The 12532-nt window shown below is 44.4% G+C and overlaps 1 protein-coding gene across 6 annotated transcripts in view; it reads right to left on the bottom strand.

Annotated features, from left to right (window-relative positions):
* Positions 1 to 12532, bottom strand: part of SLC44A3 (solute carrier family 44 member 3) — an 83817-nt gene that overhangs the window by 27900 nt on the left and 43385 nt on the right. For all 6 annotated transcript variants that reach the window (XM_090047974.1, XM_090047975.1, XM_090047978.1 and 3 more), the window contains exon 10: positions 738 to 903. In XM_090047974.1, the coding sequence (XP_089904100.1) occupies positions 738 to 903 (166 nt within the window). The remainder of the gene's footprint in view (positions 1 to 737; positions 904 to 12532) is intronic.

Here is a 12532-nt window from a genome sequence, read left to right as displayed (position 1 = left end):
GGTGCAGTTTTCTGAAGTTTCAGTGAAAGAATGGTTTATATGGAGAGCTATACACTCACCTGCAACATTAGAAGTGAAATAAAAAGAGCACTGTGTTACTGTATGAAACCAGTGAAGTGTCGCTATTTAAGAAGAGTAAAGCACAAAATGGAAAGTTGCATAAATAGTGAGAAATAGATAAGATTCTTACAATTCAGGTTAGGTAAGAGTGTTTTCCCCAACACAAAGCCTCAATTTTATTATGTCATATAGCAAACCTTTAAAACACTCGAAAATATTTCTCTAGAAAGTTGTCAATATATGGTACAAAATTTTTTAATTTATGAAAAATCTTGGTAGGAATCAGATCACACTGTTTACAAATATACAAGTTATTCTGGGGCTATGAAGTTTAGTGGGAAAAGGCCAAATTCAACCTGGGTGTTAACAGGTGCAGCCCCACTGTAGTCAGCTGGGTTATGCTGGCGGCTGGTATCAGAGCTTGACTGGGTCCAGTCATTATAAGACCTAATGTAGTGACTCATACTAACATCATATTCATCACAATATCTTAACCAAGACCTTGCAACAAGCTGTTTGATTTTCTTGTCCCATACCCTTAGGATAATTTAGCCCTGCAGATACCATCAGAAATATAAATCCATGGCATTTTATTTTATTTCCCTAGAAACAGGCTGAAAATAACAACTGAAAAACCCCCAACTTCAAAATATTAAGGAGGTAAATTTTGCACATACCGATTGAAGTAGCAAGTAACCGTTGCCCCAGAAATAGTCATTTGCTGACAAGCCAGGATGAATTCACTAGTCCAGATGAGACCAATTAAATGGTACCACCACATGAAACGAATGCCAGACAGTACTTTATATTCAACTTGTCCTCCTGAAATGATTTGCACGCTCCCTGAGAAGTCAAAGACATCACAATATGAAACACAGCTCAGCAAACAAAAGGTCAAGAGAGCTCCCTTCTAGCTTCTAGTAACTCTTCTTCACTAAACTTATCAACTAGAATCCTGCTGCTGTTTAATTCAGTCAATTTTTACTAAAGCACAGATTGAAGTTTGAGAAAAATATCACCTCATGCCCCTAATCGGTGGGTACATAACCATATAAATGCAGTTTCTACACACAATTTAGGATTCAATATTTCCCATTGCAGCCAGACCTCAAAGGCCACTCCCTCCCAGGGCAGTATCTATTTCATTGAGCCACACACCTTCTGGGTGCTACAAGTCCTCCTGATCCCACATACCCCTCTTCTTGGCATCCTAGTGGGCTAGCTTCATGAGGAAACCTGGACAATGCCTAGCTGGTAGCTGGAGATGGGGCATAGCACTTTACTGAGAAGCAGGCAATGTAGGTTCAAGTCCCTGCTGGGTGAAGAACCTGAATGTTCATCCATGGGTCAGTGCCTCTAACCACTGGGCTATAAGGTAGAAGGGTCTTCCACCTCCTCCATGTGCTAGCCAGTTCTGTTTCTCCAAAGTGGGACTAGGACAGAATCCCAAACACTGCATAGGTGCTAAAAACTGCAGTTAAGTGCCAGTGTATGCACCACTCAGACACATAAAGGGTAAATGGTACCTGGCCCCAAATGTCTCACCTTCAAGGTTTCCCTTAGGGTAAAAATGCCAGTAAAGTCTGTAAACTCAGCTAAGCCTAAGTGATGATTTAGTTTTAAAAGCAACATCTGGGAAACAAAATTACTTCATTACCAAAACTTGAAATAAATCTAAGGTCGGTTACAGAAGTACTTAAAAATAAAACAGATTTTCTCTTAAGTGACAGCAACATAACACTGAGAGAAATGAAAATAAAAATGGTTGGAAAAAAATCAAGGATGGATATACACACACCAGGGGTGCGCAAAATATGGCCTGTGGGCCAGATCCAGCCCGCAAGGCCATTCTATCCAGTCCACGGGGCCCCTAAACAATTTAGAACATTTATATTTATCTGCCACTGGATCCTGTCAAAAATGACAAGAAACAAGGACAGTAGGACCCATGGGAAGCCTCAGCAGGCTCTCACAACAGCAGGGCCTGCCAGCCCCACCCTCCCAGCCAGAATCCCCAGCAGGAGCTTCCGGCCTGGGACCACATGGCTGCCCCAGCCAGAAACTCAGGTAGGGTTGGGGGGAGGGCAGAGGAGGACCCCAGGGAAAAGCTGAGCGCAGGGGAAAAGTGGCCCTATCCCACGCCCCTTAGCCAGAACTCCCTGCTGCAGCCACTTGCAGCCCACACAGGAATGTCCTGAGCAGGCACAGGCAGTCCCATGTAGGTTGCAAGCAGCTGCAGCGTGGGGCACTGGGCACGGGGCAGGTGAGGGGCCACTTTTTCCCCACCCATGCTCAGGAGCAGCTTGTAACCCTCCCCTGCTGCCAGTCTGGGCTCCGTGCTGGCTCCAGGCTTGCCCACTGGGGCTACGCGCAGTGGCAACAGCTGTGGCCCCCACGCTTACCATGCCAGGAAGTGTTTGCCACCACTGCCTCTGTGCTGCCCAGTGTGTGAGCTCTGGACAGGCAGCAGCAGCAAACACTACCTGGCACGGCAAGCAGGGTGCTGCAGTTTCTGCCGCCATGTGCAGCCCCGACGGGTGAGCCCAGAGCCAGCGCAGGGCCCAGGCTGGCAGCTGGGGTGCATTACAAGCCGGTGCTGAGCGCAAGGGGTGGAAAAGCCGCCCCTCACCCACCCTGTGCTGCAGCCACTCGCAGCCTGCATGGGGCTGCCTGTGCCTGCTCAGGACAGCCCCATGTGGGCTGTGAGTGGCTGTAGTAGGGAGCACCAGCCACGGGGCAGGTGAGGGGCCACTTTTCCCCACGCTCCACACCAGCTCTTTCCCTGCTGGGAAGCAGGGTGTCAGGGCTGCACACTGCTCCCCACCTGTACAGCGGGGGCCACTAGGAGTGAGTAAGTGTGAGAGCCAGCGGGAGCACAGGGCCTGCACTGATGTCCCAGGGCCAGTGCCGGCAGGGCCCAGAGCAGGGTGGCAGAGTGCAGGATCCCAGCTGGTGGGGCTCTATGGAGCCAGGCCAGCTCCCCCCTTTCCCTGATGGTGCAGCCCAGCCCAGCTCCGCAGACCCCTGCCAGGCTCTGCCCCGCTTTGGGCCCCACCAGTGCTGGCGCTGGGACATTGGTCCCAAGAAGGTGACCAGGGGTTGGGATACCTGTCAAGGGGCGGGGCTACCCATGAGACCCTCAACAGCTTGCCAACGCCGGGTAAGCAGCCCTCCACCCGAAATAATTGCCTGCCACTCATGCACACACACACATACCACTGAAACAAAACACAATAAAGTATACCACCAGTTAGTTTGTAAAATATCAAATACAGGCATAAATATAAAATGCAATCCAAAAGTGAATTATATTGCCTTTTTAACATCCACAGAAGTTTTAAGGTTGTTAGCATCATTTGCCTTCTTAAGCAACACTTAGACACATTCATATCTAATTATGTTAGCATTTTTTGCTTCGTTCTGTTGGTAACAATATGCCATGCATCTTTTTATACAAAGTGTAGCTTTATACAAAAGCCTATGCCGCAAGTCAAAATGCATGACTGACAAGTCTTCCCCTACACATTATGCTAGCCCCACTCTTTTGACCAGGTTAGACACTCCTATTTACAATGCCAGAGCATGAGATAGTCTCGGAAAGGAGCAGAGTTGGAGACAGGACACTCTGGATTTAGGGTAATTACATCTGGAATTCTCTCTTTCCCGCTTGCTCATCTGTGTTAATTTTGAGGACATGTGTTCACGCAAGACTGGAGTTACGTGTAAATGATATTTCTTGGCATTAACTTCTAGCATATCATTGGTTCTATTCCTGGCACTACCACAGATTTTGGACAAATTCAAACTTCTGTGCCTCTATTTACACATGTAAGCTAGCATAAGAGTCATTTTCCCCACATAATTGTGAAATTATTTTAAATGTACTTCGAAAGTCTCCATAACATGTTATGAGAACATGTTTACTGTTTTTGGTTATCACATGTTTTAGGTTTAACTCTGGAGACAAGTAAGTGAAGACAATGGTGTTTTTCACCCCTGCAGGATTAGTATTGCAAATAACTTATCCTTTTTAAATTATTAGAATGCAAGCTATTTTTGAATCATGGGAGAGAGGGGGGAAAAAAAGAACCCCAGGAGGGACTGATCAGATACCATAAAATAAGCATTTTTTCCCAGTTCAGGTAGATCTTATTCTGAAAGTTCCCCTGATGAAGTCACATCCCATAATATGGTGCAAGCTGGCCCCAGCTACCAAGTTCTACCATACATGGGTCATTGCTGCTTAGGGCAATCCTTGTTGAAGAGATAGCACAGATACATACTAAAGCTGTTTCATTTTTGCAAGGAATTTAGTTTTATCTAAATAGGTAAGCAATACAATGAGGCATGACCTATTTTAAGCAGGTTAGGTCAGTGCTGACTTTGGAAAATGAGTACTGTGCACTGCTGTAAGGATACTCACTCAACTACCACTATTTCCAGTATTTTTTAATAATTTTTAGACCTGTGGAAATTAAAGTTGATTTACAAAGTAGAAAATCCGCCTCTGGTGCTTCAATTGTCTTTTCCCTACCTGTCCTTCTCCCTCAGAGTATGGACCCACAAAAGTTATTTTTCTTTTTATGAGACTCTTCAAGCAGAAAACTTCTCCACACACCAAAGTACATTTTACCAGATGCACTGTACAGTTTTCTCTTGTTTTGAACTCAGAATAGTTCTCAAATCCTTTCGTTCTTGCAGCAGATATCAACTGCTCTGCTATTCCATAACACGCAAATAGCTAAACTTGCTCACCCTTCAATTATAACCCCTTATCAGGGGCAAATGAGAAAATGGTACAGTGGATATGATAAATGAAGGTCTTCTCAGCCTCTGTTTTCTTCTGAAGAGATGTTTTGTTATTTGGTAGCAAAGCTAAGCATGGTCTCCTGAGGTACAACCCCGGCTTTTGAACATTTCTGACATGCAAGCAATTGTCATAATGTAGTGGTACTCAACCTTTGGGCCCCGCAAGCCAGACGGGTGCAGGGCCAGTTTCGGGGCTGGAATAGACCCTGTGAACTAGGATTAGGGCCCCCGTGGGGGGCCACACACCATCTCTCCACCAGGATCCGTTCCTGGGGCCCTGCGCTGCCTCTGCCTTGTCCCTCATGCCAGGATTGGGCTCTGGGGCCTGCACCATCCTTCAGCACTGCGTGCCAGGATCAGGCCCAGCACCATCCCACGCATGCACAGCCAGATAACAGGATGTCAGGGGCCAGATTAAGAAATGTCTGTATCAAACTGTAATTCCACACTTATATTCACAAGTCAGTACCGTATGAAATAATAACTAACAATAAGAGCATTGCCTTCATTTGATTGACTGCTTCTATGTGCATGTATACTACTGCCCTCTGCTGGTTGAATACCAGCCATGCCAGTGTGTGGATGGCATTGATCATTTTATTTACTAATGGGAGTTGTTCTATTACCTTTCCATGTCGAGAAGTCAAAGGTCAAGAGTGCTTTTCCTTAATGGTTTGTATTGTGTTCAACTGGTGCCTTTTTCTGTCTGCGATTACTTTGAAAGCACAAGTCTGATGATACTATCATGCTTTATATTATTGTTCAGCTGTAGAGGTGAGATTATGGTAACGACAGGGGGGTCTTCTGCCTGACTTCCAACTAACACAGCCAGCTACTACTTTCTGCTCGTACATTGCTAATTCCATAGTTCAGTGGTATTCAAACTTTTGTTCCCACATGCTTGGATCTGGCCTGGCCCCTTAAGTTGGCCTGACTGCATGCCAGCACAATACAGCACACAGGTCCATGTCATCTGGCTCAAGGGCCTCCAGAAATTTGGGAGCAGGGGAGTGATGGCAGCATTAATTTGTGTTCCCCTGCTCCCAAATTTATGGACCATTGGGAGACCCACAGGCTGGATGGCATGGCTCCACGGGCCAGATCTGGCTGGTAGGCCAAAGGTTGAACACCACTGTTATAGTTGTTCCCATTATGGTCCAAAAATATTAGTAAAGGGGTTTTTTTGTGGCATCTTTAATTGGACAGCTGTACAGCTGGAAGAGATACTGGACAAGCTTTATCGCAGAAAACATCTATCTTCAGGTCTGAAGAAAGGTGCTCTGTGCCTGAAAGCTTGCTCAACATCTCTCCCAACTACACAGTTGCTCTGATAAAAGATGTCACAAAACAACCTTTGAAGGGTCAGATATCCTACTGAGAAAGGCCAAAAAACCAACAAGCTTTCCTGGTCACTCCAATGTATCTGGTCACACAGGCTAAGGAATCTGCACTCAACCTCAGAATAGGGTTTCACTTCACCTGCAGAAGATTGTTCTTCCAGTCACATAACAACAGATGGGTAATTCACTGATTTTTGACACTGCTGCATGTGTGTTAATATAATATGTTGATAATAAGGAATTAGGAAGGGCCTAAATACCTCACTGTTGAACCTCTATACTTGGCAGAGTCTGACCAACATGCATATTTTTCTCAAATTTATTACTCTGTTGCAAATCTAATTTGAGCAACTCTTGTGTGAAGTGTCTCCAACCTTTGGAGATATAAACCTACAACACTGGATGTTTTTAAAAATAGGTTGGACTTGCTTAAACATCCAAATCCTGCATCAGGGTAGGAAGCTGGTTTAAATAACCCTTCGAACTGCATGGTTCTATGATTCCAAGATGTTGACCATGCTTGCAGCAGGACTTTGAATGGGTTCTCCCTTTGACTCAGTAGCCCCACGTTACACCCTTACATACTCCCCAGCCAAAGGGCTCTGCAATACAATGCATTGAGCTATATTTTGGGACTTGCAAACTCATGACATATACTCGAACGGGGTAGCTGTTGGGTTTTTTTGCTGATGCCTGGAGTTGCAGGAAGTTTTAAGTGGCTGGGATGCCTAGGAACACGGAAACATATTTTCCTCAGTTTAGCAATTCCATTCTCAGGAAAAAACAACTACTGGTTAATAAGCGCTAAATTCAGAACTGATTTCCCCATTCTTGGTAGTCAGAAAATATTGTCCGCTTCATATTGCAGTCAGGAAAGCTTTTGGCATTGTCCTCTTAAGTTTCTGTGCTTTCTTTTGATTTAATATTTTTTGTGGCTTTCCTTTTTTCCATGGAAAGGGTGGGGAGGGCAGGGTTAGAGTTCACAAGTAAGGTAGGTGAATGTAGAGGGACTGTCAAGGACCTTTTGACAGGGCTGTCCATCCAGCTACAGAGTGGCTGGAGGCCAAACACTATCTAAGCCACCTGCTGCCACCTCCTTGCCTACTTAACTGCTCCATGCCAGTGGCCCTGTGATGCATGGAGGCTTTCTGAGCATTGTGGGCTCTCCTACCCACTCCCAGGGCTGGGGTCAGGAAGTGGAAGCCAGAGGAGGGAGGGGACCTGGGCAACAGCAACAGATGGAGCAATGGGGTGAGTGGACCCCAGACAGCATCCTGCAGTCTATGTGGGCAAGCAGCCCATGAACTGTAAGTTGCGCAGCCCTGTCTTAGGGCTTGATTTTTACTCCTGGTTTAGCTGCAGCACTGCCTTCCTCTGACAGTTTTACTCCCCACTGTACTATAAGTTACACTTATATAACATGAAAATCTCTCACAGCACTCCAATCTTGTACATCATGCATAGTATTCTATGCTTCTGCCAGAAATAAACTTATGAAAACATGCCTTACACTACAACAAGATCGCTTCTGATTCTGCAGTACAGTAGAACATGATCCTGATAAAGCAGCAATCAACATGACTCAATATTCTAGGCTCCTATAAGCTTTTTCAGAACACATGTGGACTCCATGCCTATCTACATAATTACATCTGGTGCCAATATTTGTGTTACCTCCAGTCTCCTAGAGTTTCTCATCTCTCTTGGCCTTTTAGCATTGCAACTTTTACTTAGGTTTGTCCTGATCTTATAGGCCACAATTTAATAAGGTGTCTAATTAAAAATTTCTGAGTAGTTCCACTGACCTCAGTGTGCTCAAGTGCCTTGCAGAAATGGGCTATAAGCTTTCTACCGCTCTGAAGGAGTTAGCTTCTGAAGGTGGGGGGGATAAAGTATTGGCATGGCAGCATAGAAATCAGGTGCATCACAGCTGAAAAAAGAATCAGGTGCCCCAGAGCTACAAAGTGCACAGATGCTATAAATATTATAGAACTGCAAACAGCACAAGGAAAACATTGAGAACAGGCGTAGCACATTAACAAGACAATTTCACTATTCTTTCTTCTTCATGGTTGCAACAATTGCCTGCTGTTGTCACATGTATTTTCATCTTTTTAGCATTCTCAACAGATTTGCAGATACATCTGATGCAAAATTAATTGGACACTCAGTCACCATATATGTATATTGCTCCAAATTAGAATCCTAAAATTTCAGCAGTGGATAGCCTAATATTTTATAAACCTCACTTTGGTGGGGAAACTTCTTGGCAAAATAGACAATCCAAATGGTCAAGTAAACAGCTTTCAAAGTTTTAGAGAACTGTGCTGAACTCGGCCAACAGCTCAGACCAAACAAAAAGCAGTCTGGTTTTGAAAACAATAGAAAATACAAAGCATTTCTGCTAAGACATTGTAGAACCTGAATTTTATAGAATCAACATGGGATTCTATATCTATTTATTTTGTAGAGTGTTAAGTAACCACTATTCATTTTAGAGGAGTAAAAACTTTCTCCTACCATATACTGGCATTAGGACCAGCAGCACTTGTGATAGCTGACATTTCAGAGGACTCAAATTCAGACACCAAATTAGAGACAAGGTTTTAAAAAGGACTGTGATGGGGTCTGCACATCCCACAAAACAAAGACACCATTAACTGGAGTGAGCAGGGAAACCAGGACACTGTGACTGAGATAATCAAGGGTTAGGATCAACCTCCAACACAGGACAAAAGGAAGGTCTGGCAGTAGAAAGCATCTGTGTAACTGAGAGGAGCTCTGGGATAGAAACAGCAAAGGAGAGATGTGACAAATTGGAACTGGTCTATGTTGCAGCCAGTGACTCTGACAGTGAAAGGTAAGTCCAAGGAAGAAATTGTAGTAAGGCCAAAGAATGGGGGCTTAAATAGGAAGCAGCTCAGAAGCCATTGGATTGAAGGCTCCTGGAAATTTAGCTTCAAGTCCTGGGCTGGGACAAAGCAGCAAAGAAAGGCTTGAGTGCCTCTACCTCAAACCTCTTTTTTTCCCCCTACGAGACAGCTGCTAGTCAGCACAGGGGTTCACACTGCTCCTGGCTATGAAGTGATAAATAGAAAAAGGGAAGGCATTGTCCACAAGACTCTCAACATACAATAGCTCCTTCATTGGCGAGACCACAGCTGGAGTACCGCGTCCAGTTCTGGGCACTGCACTTCAACAAGGACGTGGAAAAGCTTGAGAGAGTCCAGAGAAGATCCACCCATATGATCAGAGACTTGCAAGGCAAGCCATATGAAGAAAGGCTGAGAGACTTGGGTCTCTTTAGCCTAAAAAAAAAAAAAAAAAAAAAAAAAAAAAAAGAAGGCTGAGAGGGGACTTGGTAGCAGCTACCCCTATATCAAAGGAATACAGCAAGGGCTCAGCAAGTAACTGTTCCCCAGGGCACCCTTGGGGAAACCAGGAGTGATGGCCACAAACTCCTGGAAGACCATTTCAGACTTAACACAAGGAAAAGCCTCTTCACCGTTAGGGTGTCCAGACTGGAATGAACTCCCTCCAGATGTGGTGAAATCATCGGCCCTGAAAATCTTCAAGAGGAGACTGGACGATCAGCTTGCTGGGGTCACCTGACCCCAGTTGTCTTTCCTCCTGGACCCAATAATCTTGCGAAGTCCCTTCCAGCCCTTTGCAATCTATGAACTTAAATGCAGGAATATGATTTCATCTGGCCACACTCAATTCCAAGTCACATGGACTTAAGGAGAGGAAAGAACCCCTAACCAGAATGCTCTCAAGTTCAAATCTAGTCTACTGACTATTTCAGTGGTTCTCAGCCTTCTTAGTCTGGGGGCACCCCTCTCATTAGGCTCAAGGCACTCCTCAGAAAGTGCTAGATCTTAGTTTTCACTCCTTTTTTGACTACAGAAAAATAGTAGAGCAATTCTTTTATTGCAAAGAACTCAGAAAGACCAAGACAGATTATAATATTTTTAACACTATGTGAAAGTGAAATCTATTTGAAATCTCTTGGTTTATCTTGTGAATCATGTCAGTACACCTAACAATACTAACATTGCATGGCACTTCACATCATCCCTGAAAGCATCTCAGGGCAACCCAGATGCTGCAGCACTCTGGTTGAGAATCACTGGTCTTTTTTATTATACACCTGACTCTCAATTTCCTGCAAGTTTTGTGGACTGCATGTTCACATTTCGTTATATTTAAAAATGTTTCTCGCTCTCTCTCCTCTCTCCCACGTATTAGAAATATACCAATGTAGCAAGTGAAACAATGGAACTGACTTAAAGAAAAAAAGGACGGTCAATAGGGTGGTAAAAGGTTAAATGGTAAGTATATTTATACCAGTAATGCATTACAGTTACCATTTAGTGTCAGATGCAGTCATGTGGGGAAGGAAAGCAGCACAGTGTCCCAGGAAGGCAGGAAGGCACCCCCTCCACCTCCTCACCCCACACAAGTGGATGGCAGGATGGAGGGAGGGAAGAATAGGGGGAAAGGGACTAGAACTTATTAAAGAAGGAACGAGTGGTCCTGCCTGTCCACTGCAGCCTGCAGCTCTGTCTCCTCCTTCCCCCACCACGTTGCGGCAGCTGAGCAGTGGGCTGGGAAGGCCTCTCACCGACTGCTGCCATCCATGGCTTCCCATGGGCTGTGGGGCTTGCCCCTCCCACCCTGCTGTACCCAGTCCCAGCAGATCAGAGCCAGGCCTCCCCAGTGTAGCTGGGGGCAGCAGCACAGCACAGCCAGCAGCCAGACTGGAGCAGTCCAGGGCAGGATCCCTGCACCTGCATGTAGAGTAGCAGGGACAGGACACAGTGTATACGTGGGGCCAGTCGCCACCCAGGCTGCAGCAGGAGAAGGTGCATGGAAATGCTGTTGCTGCTGCACCAGCACAGAGAAGGGGCAGAGGGGTGCCCGATTCCACTTGGAGGGAAGTTCTGCAGAGAATGGGGGAGGGAGAGGACCTGCCCCCTGTGTGCAGTATGTCTTATCAGTTAACTGTTTAACCAATATCATTAGAGGAGTTTAAACTGGTAATTATTTAAGCAATATATACATTCCTAATTGTGAACTGCACAAAGTCTTTTTTGTTCTTGTATATTCCCCATTTACAGTAATGTTAATGGTTTCAAGTAGAACCTAGAAGGTAAACAAAGCAACTAAAAACAAATGTAATTTAAAGTGATACTGTAATTTAAAGTGATCCCATTAGTTATGAGGAATAGCAGTTTACTACAAAATAAATATCAATAGATGACTTGCACAGTGAGGAACTGTTCAATAGACCTGATCCAGCTAATCACTTAAGCACTTATGTGCTTTGCTGGATTTGGGGCAATTTGGGTAAGGGTGGCAGAACCTAGCTCTTGCTGAGCATCAGACTGGCTAGACACTCAGGGCTTAAAATGATCAGTGGAACAGTTGTTTAATAGTAAGAACACAGGACTGGGAACTGGAATGACCAATTCTTTGCTCTGTGCCACTAGTGCAAAAGTGTTTCAAAATTTCCACAACAATCTTTTAATACAACATCTCTGACAAATGTAACAGGTTCAAGCAGTAAGGAAAGATGAAAGCATCTGCACAATTCAAAATACTGTTTCTCAAACCTCTTTGAGGGCATCTAGTGGATAGGAGCTGTTACTACTGCTTTCTGATTTAAAATTTAGAGAAAGGTAGCAGCTGTGTTAGTCTGAAGTCAGGCTAAAGACAGGGCAGGATGATGGCACCTTAGAGACTAACTCATTCAGAGAGGCATAAGCTTTTGTGGCAACAGTGCACTTTGCTTTCATCAGAATCATTAACAGCCATTGTCTAACCTTATGTACTGTAGTGTAATGATGCGAAGAGAAGAATAACAAAGCCTAATTAAAAAGTGATTTGTGATTTGGAAAAATGAAACACCAGTTATTTTGTACCTACATTAATGTGTGTGTAGTCACTTGTAAAAACAGAATAAGTATTCATTTTATAGTGAGAATGTGTAAGTGGCTAAAGGCTTGAGACTTACAACTACTGGCAACTATGCTAACAGCCCTGTACTAGATCTTAATAAAAACAGTATTAAATTCTACATCCTCAGACTACACTAACTTGATACCCACTGACTGATGTTCTTGCCTGTGCTAAAACTGACGTATCTGATTCCTTCATGACTAAAGTTATCATAAAACATGACATTACTACTATGCAGTGAGATCATATGGCCTTCTGTAAGACACCTTACTTTGGAAAGTGTCTATAAAGAAACACTGGCCTTCTCATCTATGTTAAGAGTGACAAAAATATAAGACTTCTTTAATTGAGTTTTCTGCTGT

The sequence above is a fragment of the Crocodylus siamensis genome, chromosome 5, assembly GCF_052110815.1.
Source record: "Crocodylus siamensis isolate JL-2025a chromosome 5, ASM5211081v1, whole genome shotgun sequence".
NCBI lineage: Eukaryota > Metazoa > Chordata > Crocodylia > Crocodylidae > Crocodylus > Crocodylus siamensis.
The sequence above is the reverse complement of the archived record's forward strand: the minus strand, read 5'-3'. Positions and strand labels throughout refer to the sequence as shown.